This window comes from Hyperolius riggenbachi, chromosome 12 (genome assembly GCF_040937935.1).
Source record: "Hyperolius riggenbachi isolate aHypRig1 chromosome 12, aHypRig1.pri, whole genome shotgun sequence".
NCBI classification, from domain to species: Eukaryota; Metazoa; Chordata; class Amphibia; order Anura; family Hyperoliidae; genus Hyperolius; species Hyperolius riggenbachi.
Window position 1 is genome coordinate 53,544,422 of NC_090657.1, and position 15,733 is coordinate 53,560,154.

The window sequence follows — 15,733 nt, forward strand, 5'->3', positions numbered from 1 at the left end:
CTTTACACTTTCAATGCCAGGCAACAACTGCAGGTTTAGTAACATGTAATAACAAGCTATTGGAGGTCAGTATGACCATACAGACATCTGTTTTAACTACATGTACAGGGCCGGCCCGCCCATGAGGCGGGGTGAGGCGGGTTCCTCAGGCGGCAGGAAGTGGAGGGGCGGCACCAGGCTAGGGTTGCCACCCGGCTGGTATCTCTCCGCTGCCGGAAAAATGTTTTTACCGGCAATGTATCTAGCCGGTTATTTGGACTGTTCCACAAGAGCAGAGGGGGAGACGCCTGATCTATTACAATAATACTTCTAAGGCTACAGGCTGTTCTCCCCCTCAGGCTCCCTCCCCCATGGTGCTGTTCCTGTTGATACATCCAGCGTGCTGCGTGCTCTACGTGACGTCACTGTGGAGCCTGAGGAAGCCTGTCAGGAGGGAGTGCTGAGCAGCCTGCGCGGACTGAGAGCCGAGGAGTTCTCTGTCTGTAAGCAAAAGTGATGGCAGAGGCAGCCGAGGAGGGGAGCCTGACTCTCTCCATCCCCCTCCCCTTGGTTACCGTGTCCTCCGTGTGTCTGCAGTCAGCCTGGTAAGCTATCGGCTCACATTCCTTTATCTCCTGACTTTCTTCTTCCCTCTGCCTGGCTATTCATTCCTTCTCTGCTCTCCTCAGCATGGCAGATTTATTGCTGATGCTGCCCGTGTGTAAATTTACACCCTTTCCCTGCTGGTTACTTGTTTTATTTGCTGCAGGACAGCCCCTTGTTTTCCTGTATGGATATGTGTGTTTTTTTTTTTTTGTTGTTGTTACTACGTCCTGGCTCATTGCTGCTAATGGCATTTAGGACACCTGTAATATCATTAAAAAAAATAATAATAACTTACCTGGGGCTTCTACCAGCCCCCTGCAATCACTGTGTGCCCGCATTGGGACAAAATGATCCTCGGGTCCCCCGCCGCGGCTCACTTTAGTTTTTTCCGGTCAGGCGTGGCCACTGCGCTTGTGTGTTCCTGGCTGCACACGACCTCACTCCCACTCACGTCCCCGGGAGTGTCCTGTAGAGGTGCAGTACAAGGTTTTCTCGTACTGTGGCGGATGCTCTCGGCTATGTGAGCGGGAGTCAGGAAGCCCGTGGCCAGGGCTTCCGCACAAGCACAGTGGCGGCGCCTGACCGGAAAAACAAAAGTGAGCCACGGCGGGGGACCTGAGGATCGTTTTGTCCCGATGCAGGCACACGGCGATTGCAGGGGGCTGTTTAGAAGCCCCAGGTAAGTTATTTTTTTTTTTTAATGATATTACAGGTGTTCTTTAACAATTACCATATTTACCACATCTACATTCTATATTTTCAGGGGACATTAGCCCTAATGTAGATCTTTGTACGCCGGCCAATACAATATGCACCATCTTCTCCACGCGACCGGCAGCTTCTGCTCACTTTGTAATTCTTGGCAGTCATGCACATGTGTGCCGCAATGCATGCTGGGAGATGTAGTCCATGGATGCAAGTACAGTGTACTCGCATCCAGGGACCTCATCTCCCAGCATGCATTGTGGCATCCATGTAACTATGCCAGGAATGATAAAAGCTGATAGAACCTGGTGATCAGGTGGAGAAGATGGCACATGTTGTATGGGCTGTAGGTAAGTAATGGTGCTCTAACCAGCCGCACACATCATTATGAACCTCCCTTATGTTGTATCCACACCATACAATTTTTTTGGCAGATTTACCTGCCAGATCGATTATTTCCGGCATGTCCGATCTGAAGATCGATTGATTTTCTGAATATTTACTTCTATGGAAATCGATCAGAAAATCACCCAGAAAATCGATCGATCTTCAGATCGGACATGCTGGAAATAATCGATCTGGCAAGTAAATCTGCCAAAAAAATTGTATGGTGTGGATACATTATGGGAAGGTTAGTTTTTAGTAAACACAGTACAGTAAATTCCAGTGCTCCAGTCATTTCTAAGGATACTTGTTGTTCTGGGCGGGCTCACTCTTTGAATAACATTGCTACTTATCTAAAGTACATTTGGGCCTGTCCATGACCAAATATGACCATGGGCACTTTCTATTGTATGGTCACAGCCACTTTCCAGTGTGTGGGCATGCAGATTTTTTTGCTACGTGTGCATAGGTATCTACATAGCACTGTCACTTAAAAGTTTCTAGAGTTACCCCTGCATAGTCATGTCACTAACTGTCCTCATAATCTAATCCTACCATAGTTACAGTCCAATGTCCTACCATATTATTATTATGTATTTATATAGCACTGACATCTTCTGCAGCACTTTACAGAATACATAGTCATGTCACTGACTGTCCCCAGAGGAGGTCACACTCTAATCCTACCATAGTCTAATGTCCTACCATATTATTATTATGTATTTATATAGCACTGACATCTTCTGCAACACTTTACAGAATACATAGTCATGTCACTGACTGTCCTCAGAGGAGCTCACACTCTAATCCTACCATAGTCATAGTCTAATGTCCTACCATATTATTATTATGTATTTATATAGCACTGACATCTTCTGCAGCACATTACAGAGTACATAGTCATGTCACTGACTGTCCTCAGAGGAGCTCACACTCTAATCCTACCATAGTCATAGTCTAATGTCCCTACCATATTGTGTTGGTTGGGTCAGGTGCACCGTGTGGAGAGGAATCGTCACGATTCCTTTCCACACCCAACCAACACACTGTCTCAGCAAACCAACTCGGTCCCACTCCCTGGATTATACATGATTCATTTAAATCCTGGCACACACTTTCAATTATGATTGGCCAATCACTGACCAATTTTACCACCTGCGTCATGTAGTATGAGGCTGGGCAGCAGATATTGCACACTATGAACAGATTATGTAGGTATCCCTTATACTACATGAAGGCAGGTGGTAAAATTGGTCAATGATTGGCTAATCGTAATTGAAAGGGTGTATCAGGCTTAGTTCCGCTAAGAAAGACAGGAGGGAGAACAAGCAGATGGAGACAGACAGGGATACACACCAGCAGATCCAGTGTGAAGCAGAAGGAAATGGCAGCGCTTCCAAACAGACGCTGCACCTGAATTGACTACCTGCACAAGTATGCAGAGCTCGACTAACGGGCAGGTTACACACCTTGCATTCAAAACAGGTACAGTAGAAGTGAGCTTTCACTTCACTTGCAGCCTGTGAGCGCTGCCCATTGCTTGCTGTCTTTAGATCCAGTGTGAAACTGAAGCTGTCTTCTTTCATTTTGTTTTAAGGAAAGGGGGGGGGGGGTATCGGCCTTGTTCCCGGGGGGGGGGGGGGGGGGGGCGCCTTCACGATCTTTGCCTCAGGCAGCAGAAAGTCCAGGACCGGCCCTGTACATGTAAATAATCATTTTAAAAATCACATTCTATCGCATGTGTGCAGCAATGCAAACTGGTGGCTGCAGGGCCAGATTTGTACTCTTTACCGCCCAAGGCCACTGTCACTAGCCGCCCCCTTCGGTATAGGTAGCCAGATGACCACTCCCCGCCTTTCCCTCCAGTATAGGTAACCAGATGACTCCCTTAATCCCTCCTTTTACCACCCTCTCCCCTTTCAGTATAGGTAGCCAGCTCGCCTTCACACTGCAGCAGCCATCAGTGTCATTCATTTTTCCACTTGTCTCCAGCGCAGAAGCTTCCTCTTCCCCTTTGTCTCCAATGCAGCCCAAGTCCATAGCCGCCGGCCACAATGCAAGCATGCAGAGAGAGCAAGGTGGCTGCTGCACAGGCGGCTAGCAGCAGAATACCGCGGTCAGGCACTCACCTGCTTTCCTGCATTGCAGCATTTGCAAGCTTGCAAATGCTGCATCAGTTTAGCCTGCTGCTTTGGTGCCCGTCCTCATGTGGTGCCCTAGGCCATGGCCTAGGTGGCCTTAGCCTAAATCCGGCCCTCGGTGGCTGCTATCAGAGCCAGGCCATCCACAAGACAAACCTAGGCAGTGCCTAGGGCCTGGAGAGAGTCTAGGGGCCTGGTGGATGCTAGCCCCCAACAAATCTAACTTAAAAAGCCAGATAACCTTCAGCAGTGGGCAGAAACTGCTATCTTGCCTGGGGCCCAATTTTATCTTCAGCCTTTTCTGGCTACTGTGTGACATTCATAAATCTATAGTAGCAATTATATACTGCATTATGACTGGTGGCCACTAGAGAGCATCGCCATCACATCCACCCAAAATTGTGAAATGCAATCGCAACGTAATAGCAAATGCAATGTTATTTTACAATGATATGTTACGGCATTTGTGATTTTCTCTATTGGCCACAATAGAAACAAGAAAAATGTAGGTTAGTGATTGCCTTTTGAAAAAAACAGAACACATTCAGTGTTCTTGTTATTACCATTAAAAAAGACCTGCGATCTGGAAAACAGCAGCATTCTGAAAACCGGATCAGAACAAACTTGGTGTGAAAGGACCCTTACTGAAGTTCATCAATGTGATGAGTTGGAGCTGGAGAACTAACTCTAATTCGATTTTTATGAAAAGCAGTGTATCACCGCTCTCCATAGACAGTAGCGCTTTTTTGCTTCATTGATGGATCTAGTAAATTGGAAGTAAATTACACTACATTGAGATCTATAGCGAAACATCAGAAACAAACAGAAACAAATAATACTAATTCTCTAAATTACTGCACTTTTATATAGGAAGATGCTAATCTGAATGTGGTGACGCACTAATTAATAGGACTGCTACAATCTTTATAAATTGACCTTGGTTGAAGAACCAGGGTTGTGTAATCGATGTTGTACTCCTGCTCTTTTTCGTTGGGAAGGTTTGATTTGACTCCTTTATTAATGCTTAGAAATATAACATTTCAGGGCGCATTGAGCTGGGGGGCAGGAAGCAATCAGTCTGGAGAGGGAGGAGCAAAAGTATTTCACTGGGAGCCTCCTTATATGTGGAGGAGCTCACCAGTGTGCTGCTGCTCTCCACTTGTCCAGTCAGCAGGTCCTGACCTGTCTTCTATTACAGGCATGCAGAGCAAAAAAGCAAGGTCACAGAGATGGCTGTGCTCTCTAGCTAGGCTGTCTAAATCCACATGAATCACATTGCCGGTGGGAATGCATTGTGAACCTTTTGGCAATTTAGACATTTCACATCACTGTTATTTATGACATTTAGAGAACCCTCCAGAGATATCCCAACATATCCAGTGTGGAGATCATCAACATAAGTGATCCAGCAATAAAGCTAGTTGGAGTTGATATGACCAGTATTTTGGGACTAAACAAAACAACAACAACAATATCTCTTCCTGCCATCTACAGGGAGTATCTTGAAAGCTGTGAATACATTAAGTTGAAGAGTGGAGGTCAGGAGATCCAACCTAGAGTCTCTTCCACGTTGGGACCAGGGATCCAACCTAGAGTCTCTTCCACGTTGGGACCAGGGATCCAACCTAGAGTCTCTTCCACGTTGGGACCAGGGATCCAACCTAGAGTCTCTTCCACGTTTGGATCATCCATAATCAAGAACATATTTATATGGGTGAAGTAGATAAGCCCCTTCCAACATATCCAAAGCCACCTTACCGAAAGAGTTGTCTGTCTTGATGGAGGATGGAGATTGGGTATCCTGGGCAGGAGAAGGTGGTGAGAATATGTCATAGATGACTTTTTCTGGGTCTAGAAGATCAAAAATAAAAGCAAAATAATGGAAATGTAACAATGAAATTGGACTTCAAAGTCAGACAAGAGAAGAACAGTTGCAGTTAGAAATTTCATGAAAATTGTACTACAGATACTGGCTGCCGATGGAATGCTCTGCCCCCACTTCCCCCGATACAAGGTAATTGTCCTGTAGACCTGAGACCAAAAATGGGGAATGTCCTGTAAGCCTCCTTATGGTGGCCCTGGAAGATGCTTATTTAGGCCCAGATAAGAAGATAACTTAGCTGGAGCCACAGCATGAAAATGTAAATTTATCGAATGCAATGATCTCACCATGCAAATAATCCTAAATCATTGTAAAGTGGACCTTGGACCAGTCATCCCTTGTGATATCTGTCGGACACCCCAGCTTATGAGTTTGGGAGAGGCCTACTAGCTGTTCTGACTCAATTATGGCTCCATTTGCAGCAGTGGGTAAGAGGTCAACATGGCAGCAAGACCAGGACATAAAGATGGCAGTCTCCACATTCTGCTCACTACAAGATTCCTTTAAGTCTGATTGATATAGATGCCAAAATTCTCCCAACATGCATATCTTTATTGAGAGAAGGAATTCCATTTAGCCTATGAAGGCCTCTAGTTATTGTTTAATTAACTAGCTGCTAATGGGCTTGTAGGTCTCAATTTTTTTCCCTTAACCGTCTGGATAATTTTAGCTCACCACAGCTGATTGATGACTTGGGGTCACCTCAGTTGCCACATCATTAATTATCTCTGCAATGCATTATGGGTAAGATGTAATGTACTGGATACAAGACCACCTAGACAAATGGATGCTTTCATACAAATACCGGAAGTCATGGATTATCCTGCTAAGCTGAACCATAATCAGTCTCACCTTTTTGCTTTTCTCCCCATGGGTCAGATGAAGAGCTCTTGGTTGCTTGAGGTTCTTCCCAGTTTGATGGAGCCTCGCAGCCGAAGATGATGCTCTGACTGGTGTTGTCCGCCTTTAGCTGGGTTCCATGAGACACAATATCCCAGGGCAGGGATGAAGCCGATGTACTCATGCTCTGGTCTGTATCAGAAGTAGACATTATTATATATCATTGTGGAACTTTCTGATCTCAAGAAATATAACACTATTTTGGGTCAGACAATTTGGTGAATTCATTTAACTCTTTAACTTATGGGGTCTTTTACGGTGCATTCTAGTTTAGGAAAGTTGGCTGACTGTGTAAAATATATAAGTCCATACTCCTCAAGAGGTCAGGTTCCACCTTCCTGCAGGTTGACCTTGGTCACAATCTTTACACAATAAGTAAGAAGAGTGTAAGTTCATGCATGTTAAGTGATGCTTGGGTAGATCTGGGCAATCTTTGGGTAGACCACAAAGAGGTGTAGACATATTCTAATTTATTATGATCTACAGATCACTTACTTGGTGCACCCCAGGCTGAAAAGAAGGCATCTGAACTTGGTGGTGGCAAGGAACTGGCATGTTGGGAGTCCCAGACATTCGAGGAAGATGACGGAGGTGGGCCAAATATATCCATGAGGTCCGACATGTGTGTCTAGAAGATAATTAGTAAAAATTAGCAGCTGAAACTCCCTCCACCCCAATATAAAGATTTTATTATCAGACTTGCTCTTTGTTTCTTAATAGGTGATATAACGGTTTAAAAGAACTTTCAACTGTATAGATGGTTGTGTTGTGCATCAACCCATAATTTTGTAAATTCCCCCCTTAAATATCCCGCTTGTTCTACTGGAAGAAGAGGCTTATTTCAATTTTAAGGAGTAGATTTGCACCTGTTGAGGCATCGAACAGGCTGGATAGGCTGGTTCTTTGTACAGTGTTAGGTGGACAATGAGGGAGAGGTTAATTGGTGAATGGGTGTGTATATAGATTTAATTTAGAGTGTAGTAGGAATAACCCCCTACATTCACCTAAAACTATCTTCCCCCCTACTTATGTCTAACATTTAATTACCCCCACCTACCCCTAATACTAACCGTAACCCACACCCACCTACACCTATCACTAACCCTCCCAACCTACCACTAACACTAACAGCCCCCTATGTTCACCTAAGACTATCCTCCACCCTACCTATGCCTGCCATTAACCCCGCCCCACTACCCCTATGTGCAGTAATAACAGGGCTAGGCATGCCATTACTTCCTATATCATTACAAATATCTGTCATTCATTGGCTGTTGCCAGGTGACCTGACGGTGATATTGGACCACATCACTCATTGTACCTGATGAGATGGCTGGTTTAGTGGATTGGCCAGATCAGACCCCATGTGACTCTCATGACGGGTGGAGTCTTGGCTTAGTACCATTTCTAAACAATGGATGTACAATAGATGTAATGCCTGGGCTGGTTGTACTTATGTATTATTACCTCTTTCTTCTTTACAGGTTCCTGCACCCCGTGCTCAGATAAATGAGTGTCTATCAGAGCCTTCTCAATGATCGATATCTCTCCTTGACGAAACTTTGTCTCCTAAATCAAGAACAGACTCTGTTATACAGTATAGCTTGCTCCAGAAAGAAAACAGCTTGCAAATAAGAGAAAACTGGAAATTGTTCTCTTCTGAGTTCAGGTCCGCTTTAAAAGGGGTGCAAATTCCATCGTGGATGGATTGAGAGCAAACAGGAAGAAACTTGTCCCAGATGAAAATTAGTCAAGATGACGTGCTTCAGAAGCAAGTAGCTAATTAAAATTCACAGACATGTTTTCTCCTTGGACAAGGCTGTCCAACTGATGTGGACTGGACTGTTTTTTGTCTCAGGCCCCCTCCTCTTGTTGGCCCACCTTTTGTTTGCCTTTGGCTCCGCCCCCAAAGTCAGGACAGGATGCTCTGCTCCCTCCAGCCAAAAAATCCAATGCTAGACACCAGCCCAGGAAGTTGGACAACACTTTCCTGGGAGATCATTTTTCATCATCTCCGCAATTGAAAAGTACCAAGAAGTAGGTGAAAAAGTACTGTCAAAATTATTCTGAGTATTTTCTTGTTTGCAGGTGGTTTAAAACAAATGTTATTGATAAGTAGAGATGGCCCGAATCGTTCGCCGGGCGAACATCTCTGGGCCTTCTACTACTTCCGGGTCGCTATGACCCAGAGTAGTACGCCTGCGCTGCCCGGCGGAGCGCGTCCTAGATCGCACTCCTGTTGCCGGGCACTCTCTGCGCATGTGCGTGGCGTCGTTCATGACGTCACGCACATGCGCAGAGAGTGCCCGGCAACAGGAGTGTGATCTAGGACGCGCTCCGCCGGGCAGCACAGGCGTACTACTCTGGGTCATAGCGACCCGGAAGTAGTAGGAGACCCAGAGATGTTCGCCGGCGAACGGTTCGGGAACCGTTCGCTACATCTCTGTTGATAAGGTGTAAAAATTTCACCCAGGAGAAATCATAGGAGAAAAAGTGAACTGAAAAAGACCCGTAGTTTCTTCCAGTTTGCTGTCAATCCATCCAAGATGGAATTTACACCCCTCTTAAAGTGGACCTGAACTCAGAACTTCCTCTCTCCTCTAAAAGATAAGCAGCAGCATGATAACCTTTACAGAAAAAAAAACATTTCCTTGTTACAGCTTGTGGAGCTCCTTCAGAAATTCTGCAGAGTGGTTACTTCCAAGTTTGCTGGGAGCACAGAAAGGGTTAAACTCCTGTGTTTACAAATTAGTTCTCACGCCAGCAGACAGTTGGGAGATTAAATTACACTAGACTGGTCTCTATAAACACACACACAGGGTAGACACAGGGTGGATTTCTATGAGTTCTTTTTCTCTCCTGTGCAAGAGTTCAGGTCCACTTTAAGCAAAAAAGAGTTGCTGTAATTGTTTTAGATACGAGGCTTTGGTTAACAGTACACATAAGGCTAAAAAAAAATGTGACATGATGAGATAGACATGTGTATGTACAGTGCCTAGCACACAAATCACCAGGCTGTTCCTTTTTTTCCCTTCTCTGCCTGAAAGAGTTAAACATCAGTTATGTAAGTGGCATTTCCTGGCTGGGTTAGGACTGGGTCAGACTACAGTATGACCCTCACTGATAAGAATTACAACCATAAAACACTTTCCTAGCAGAAAATGGCTTCTGAGAGCAGGAAAGAAATAAAAAGGGTCAATAGTTTATAGATGTTAGCTCTGGCATACTTCAATGAATGTGTCATTGAGCAAAAACAATAAAACAGTAAACACTTAAAAAGTAGATTTAAATATAAAATAAAACTCTGGAATATCTTAAAAAGTCGTTTTTAGGAGAAGGAGGACAGATACAATTGTTTATTTCATTAGTTTATTTTCACCTCGGGTGTCCTTTACTGATTAATAGTTTCAGCCGTATAGCGCTCACCTTTTCAAACTCTTCTTTGCTTTGACTCAAAGCTGCTTGTAATTGGGTTTCTTCATCTGCTTCTGGAGCTGATGGTTCTTTTTTCTGAAAGGAAAATAAAAATTATATATTTATATACGGAAGTTTAGGGTTTTATTTATATTTTTCCTTGTGATTTTTTTTTTAATTTTCCTTTAGGCTACTTTCCCACCAGGACGTTGCGTTTTAGGGGACGTTATGGTCACATAACGTGCCCCTAACGCAACACCTGGTGCTCTCTCTCACAGAGGTGCCGAGTGTTGTTTGTTTTGCTAGATGCTGTAACTCCTTTTTCTATTGCCTGAGGAAGCGGGCGCTGACCCGTGAAACGCGTTGCTTTGTTTTATCTGGGGTTCGTTAATAAATAGACTGAATGTACAGTCGTGTTGTGTCTGCTTGGAGGAGGTAAGTCCACCACTGCCTCCTCTAATTACCAAAAATGTTTGGCTTTTAAGCTCCTTTAAAACCCCTTTTATCCTTTTGGCGCCTCTGTTCTCTCCTATATAATATTGTATCCACCCTGGGTGGAGGGTTGCGACCCTTTTCTACTATCTACAGAGAGCGACTTCTTATTCCTGAGTGGGGTCAGGATAATCTCCCCACCTGCCTTTACAGTGGTTGCCTATTGGTGACCCATGCTTGTGAGTATAACAACTATTACTCTTTGTCATTATCCCCTTTGTCAATACATACTACACTATTGGGGCTCTTGGTGTTCCTCTGTTTACCTGGTGCTCTCTGGTGTGGACGTCGGAGTGAGCCGCGTTGTGCAGCTCACTCTGGCGTCCGTGATGCTGTGATGCGTACTCTTGGACGCATGCTGCATCACGTGGTCCCGCCGGCCAATCGCCGCACAGAGCGGCCGCTCCAGGAAGTAAACACTGCACGTCACTGAGTGCAGTGAATATTAATTAGTCATGTGCCTGGCCGCTCTCCCCTCCTCCCCATTACTGAGCATGTGCAAACAGTCTAACACGGCTTAACCGCGTATAAAGTACTGCATGCAGTACGTTGTCTTGACGTTTTGCGTTACAATGTAACGCAACGTGGGCACTGTGAACAGCCCATTGATTTTTCATTACTGTGCGGTGGACTGCGTTACAGGCTGCTCTAATGTGCGCCTGTAACATCCCACTGTGAAAGCAGCCTAAATGACCATGATTCAGGGCTCTCTACTCTTGGGAAGGTACGTACAAATGTCCATCTTTTTCGAACATCTTGTCGTCTGACTTGTCGTTTGAACGACAAATTGGACGTGTGTATGCGCTGTAGAGCGGCTGATAACAGTCGGTTTGCCCAATCCGCTCAGCGGATCCGTTGGATCAACTGTCGTTCAAATGACTGTTAAGGTGGCCATACACTGGTCGATTTGCCATCAGATTCGACCAACAGATAGATCCCTCTCTGATCGAATCCGATCAGAGAGCGATCGTATGGCTACCTTTACAGCAAACAGATTGTGAACCGATTTCAGCCTGATTCCGTTCACAATCTGTTGTGGTGGTGCTGCTGCTGCTGCCCCCGCCCGCCCGCATACATTACCTGCTCCGCCGGCGCGACTCCAGTCTCCCGGTCACCGCTGCTCTGTCTGCGCTCTGGTCTCCAGGTCCGGCATGCCTCACTTCTTCTAGCCCGGCAGGAAGTTTAAACAGTAGAGGGCGCTCTACTGTTTAAACTTCCTGCAGGGCTAGAAGAAGTGAGGCATGCCGGACCTGGAGACCAGAGCGCAGACAGAGCAGCGGTGACCGGGAGACTGGAGTTGCGCCGGCGGAGCAGGTAATGTATGCGGGCTCTATTGCGTCGGTCGTCGGGCACTCGAACGCCGCTAGCAATGCGCTCTTTACCCGCGGGCGATCGACGGTTATTTTCCGCACGGCACGATCGACGGGATCGGACGAAATGGATCGAAATTCGGCGTGTAGCGTGAACGATTGGCAGCAGATTCGATCCCAGTGATCGAATCTGCTGTCGAAACGGGCGCAAATCGGGCCAGTGTATGGCCAGCTTTAGGCTGGTATACGTGTACAAATGACTTTTAGTCGTTTGTCCAACTAATTAACGTTCAAACAACTTGTTTGATCAGTCATTTAATGTAGTCCATTGTTCCAACCAGTCCATTGTCCATTATCACGTTCATTAAGCAACATGTAAATTAGGTATATTTGCATATCAGACACTTTGTTGGTCAGGGTGTACATGACATCTGAACAACTTGTTGTTTGCACTTCAAGTCGCTCAAACGACCAGTTTAAAGACTTGAGGACTGCGGTGTTAAACCTCCCTAGTGACCAGGCCATTTTTACTTAATTGGGCCGCACAACACAGCACACAAGTGATCCCCCCCCCCTTTTCCCCCCACCAACAGATCTCTCTGTTGGTGGGGTCTGACCACTCCCCCTATGTTTATTTATTTATTTATTTATTTCCAAATAAATTTTTATTGGAAGATTTTTAAATTTTAACAACAGCATTAAATAATAACGAAAGAGAGAGAGAATAACAGATCGTACAATTATTGCAAAGGGTCTCAATGACAGGTTAGATTCGGAGTCCAGAGGAGATATTTTTTACGAGAGTCCATCCAGAAGCTGCCAAAAAGTCTGTAAACCTAAAGTGGTCTAAGAGTTTCAATAAACTGTAAATTGAGGGTTACATATGGCAAACAAAGGTTTGAGATTACATATTATATAAGGACTCTTTAAGCTTAAAGTAGCAAGATCTCCCAGGGTAGACTGATTTCCTCCTGTACAATCTGTAAGGAAAGAGTGAGTAGAAGGAAAGATATAAGGCCAAAAGAGGGACATTGAGTAGGGGGAGGAATAGGTGGAGAAGGGGGGAGGGGGAAGGCTGGGGTCCAGGTCGCATCTGAGACCTGTGAGAAAACGCGGAAAAGCCGCCGCGAGTACTCTGAGTAAGGCGGCTAATTCCGCGTCCCACATGGCAGCTTGCGCACATAGGCCTGCATCCACCAGCCTGACGGAGTGCGGTGTAGCCGCCGTATGCCCAGTGAACAGGGCGGCGGATTCCGCGTCCGACGCGGCGGTTTGCACGCATGGGCCTACCACTAGCAGGGAGGCTGAACGCGGGGAAACCGCCGCATGCTCGGACAGCGGTGCGGCTGGCCCCGTGTTCAAGCCAGCAGATACATTACAACACATGTCTGGTGTGGCTGGGACTGATAGTCCACACAGGTTCAGAAGGACGCGCGCGCGCGCTGAGAGGAAGAGCCTTTATGACAGTCAGAAGGGTGTCAGCTGATCCAGCCGGTCAGCTGACAATTCTACCAGGTTTCATTGGTCCAGCACTTAGGGGAGGCGCAGGAGAGCGCTGGTGTATATATACTAGGTGCTGGTCATTCCTCTGGTGTCTGGCGTTGCGATCACTACGTGGTAGCACTCAGACCTTATCAGTATCTGTGATATTATCTGTTATACTTCAGACTAGTTCCAGGGTGTTGATGATCAAGGAACTCACACCCAAGACTAGGGAACTGTATTACCACTTTGGTATATTTCAGACTAGTTCCAGGGTGTTGATGATCAAGGAACTCACACCCAAGACTAGGGAACTGTATTACCATTCTGTTATATATCAGACTAGTTCCAGGGTGTTGATGATCACGGAGCTCACACCTAAGACTAGGCATTGTTATTATCTGTTATGACTTTCTGCTTTCCTGACCACTCTCTTGATCTCTGATTTGGTACCTCGCTACATCTGATACTCTGTTGCTGAACCCTGCTTGTCTTAAGATTTCGTAACTGTCTCCTGTCTCTGTGTATGAGCTGTCTGTCTGTTACCGACCTGGCCTGTCCGACCTCGAGAACTATCTTCCCTGTTGGGAGATAGTTCACAGACCTGTCAGTGACACTTCACCTTTGGTGTCACTCACACTCTGGTCCTTCCCATTTCTCAGCCTGGCTCCGCCCCTTGGGGAGCATCAGACCATTGGAAGGAACCTGTTCTTTGAGCAGTATCTCGTACTGCCTTGCACCCTCTACAGGGGTGCTCTCCTCAAAGTATTACTGTTGCACCAAACACTCATATTACTTAGGTGTCCAGAGGTTAGAGATATATCTGATCATCGGTGATACTGCAGATCATCAATGATCGGGTATATATCTGTATTCTCGGTGATACTGCAGATCACCGGTAATCAGATCCTCTCTGTGTTACACCGATCGTTACAAGACCATTTACACAATAGGTTTTTATAGTAGTAGTGAGGTGGCTATATGCCTATATATTATTTCTCAAGCAGAGCAATCGACTCAGCCAAGTCTCTAAAATCGACCCAGACAGCCATGTTTTTTTTTTTAATGTAAATATTTTTATTATTATTTTTTAAATAAAAAAACATATTTCTTTAAAGGAGTCATCAGGGAAAGTATAGTAAAATGAGTGGTATTTACCGGGGGCTTCCTCCAGCTCCAAGCTCCCAAGATGTCCCTCGGCGCAGCTCTCCCCGCAGCCGTTCGCTCGAAAGGACTCTCATTACAAATGCATGCCGAATTATGCAACAGCATGCATGTAAGAAATCCATAGCTGTCTGGCTGCAGTTTAACTGCAGCAAGCCTTAGGGCCCGTTCAGACTACAAAGTGCGGACCGCAACGCATGCGGACCGCAACGCGTACGAACGCACGCCATCCGCGTTCGTATGCGTTGCATGGCTGATCACATCACTGAAAAGTGAATGGGACAGCCGCGCGTTTTTTTTAAATCTGCGTGCAGCATGCGTTCCCGGACCACACAGGTCCGGAACGCATGCTGTGTGAACATCAGACATTGCACTCTATGCAATGTCTGATGTCCTGCGTGTCGGCCCCCCCGCACGCGTTTCCAAAACGCATATGGAAACGCGTGCAGTGTGAACGGGCCCTTAGGTGGATTCATGACAACATCCCGAGCTTCTCTGAACTGCAGAGTGATTGCAGATGAGACTTATTGTGAATACAATCAAAACTAAGCAACCGAATGCAAGCAGAGAAATCAAAAACTGCTCGGTTGCAGCTCCACTGCAACCGACAGGACATGCTAAACGCGGGATCCTTACATTTATTTCGACCTCAGTGTCCTTTAAAAGCATAAAAACCATAATCAATTATGTAGACTTAAAATAATGCTGTATCAATATTGATCATGGGATGTGTACGCCCATAAACATAAATAAGATCTAATTGAAGCTTATAGGTGTACACACCCCATAATCACTATTAATACAGCATTATTTTAAAGGGAACCACCTAAACTGAGAAGGAAGGATATGATTTTTCCTTTTAAAATAATACCAGTTGCCTGACTCTCCTGCTGATCCTGTGTCTCTAATACTTTCAGCCACAGCCCCTGAACAAGCATGCAGATCAGGTGCTCTGACTGAAATCAGACTGGAATAGCTGCATGCTTGTTTCAGGTGTGTGATTCAGCCGCTACTGCAGCCAAAGAGATCAGCAGGACTGCCAAGCAACTGGAATTGTTTAAAAGGAAACATCCATATCCCTCTCAGGGAAAAAAACAATGTATGACATAATGAATGTGTAGTACAGATAATTAATAGGAATAGAAAAGAGTCTCATATTTACATTTTCAGTTATATAGCTGTTTTTATATAACACTGCATCATTCTCTAGTATTTGCAGTGTACCGATTGCACTCTGTATTTTAAATGATGAAACAGAGCAGAGCTAATGACCC

At 45.5% G+C, this 15,733-nt stretch overlaps 1 protein-coding gene across 2 annotated transcripts in view; it reads right to left on the reverse strand.

Annotated features, from left to right (window-relative positions):
- LOC137541225 (epsin-3-like) overlaps positions 1–15,733 on the reverse strand; it is a 64,478-nt gene that overhangs the window by 16,533 nt on the left and 32,212 nt on the right. For both annotated transcript variants that reach the window (XM_068262413.1, XM_068262414.1), the window contains exons 4-8: positions 10,024–10,107; positions 8,065–8,166; positions 7,093–7,225; positions 6,550–6,729; positions 5,574–5,666 (exon numbers count right to left, since the gene is read on the reverse strand). In XM_068262413.1, the coding sequence (XP_068118514.1) occupies positions 5,574–5,666; positions 6,550–6,729; positions 7,093–7,225; positions 8,065–8,166; positions 10,024–10,107 (592 nt within the window). The remainder of the gene's footprint in view (positions 1–5,573; positions 5,667–6,549; positions 6,730–7,092; positions 7,226–8,064; positions 8,167–10,023; positions 10,108–15,733) is intronic.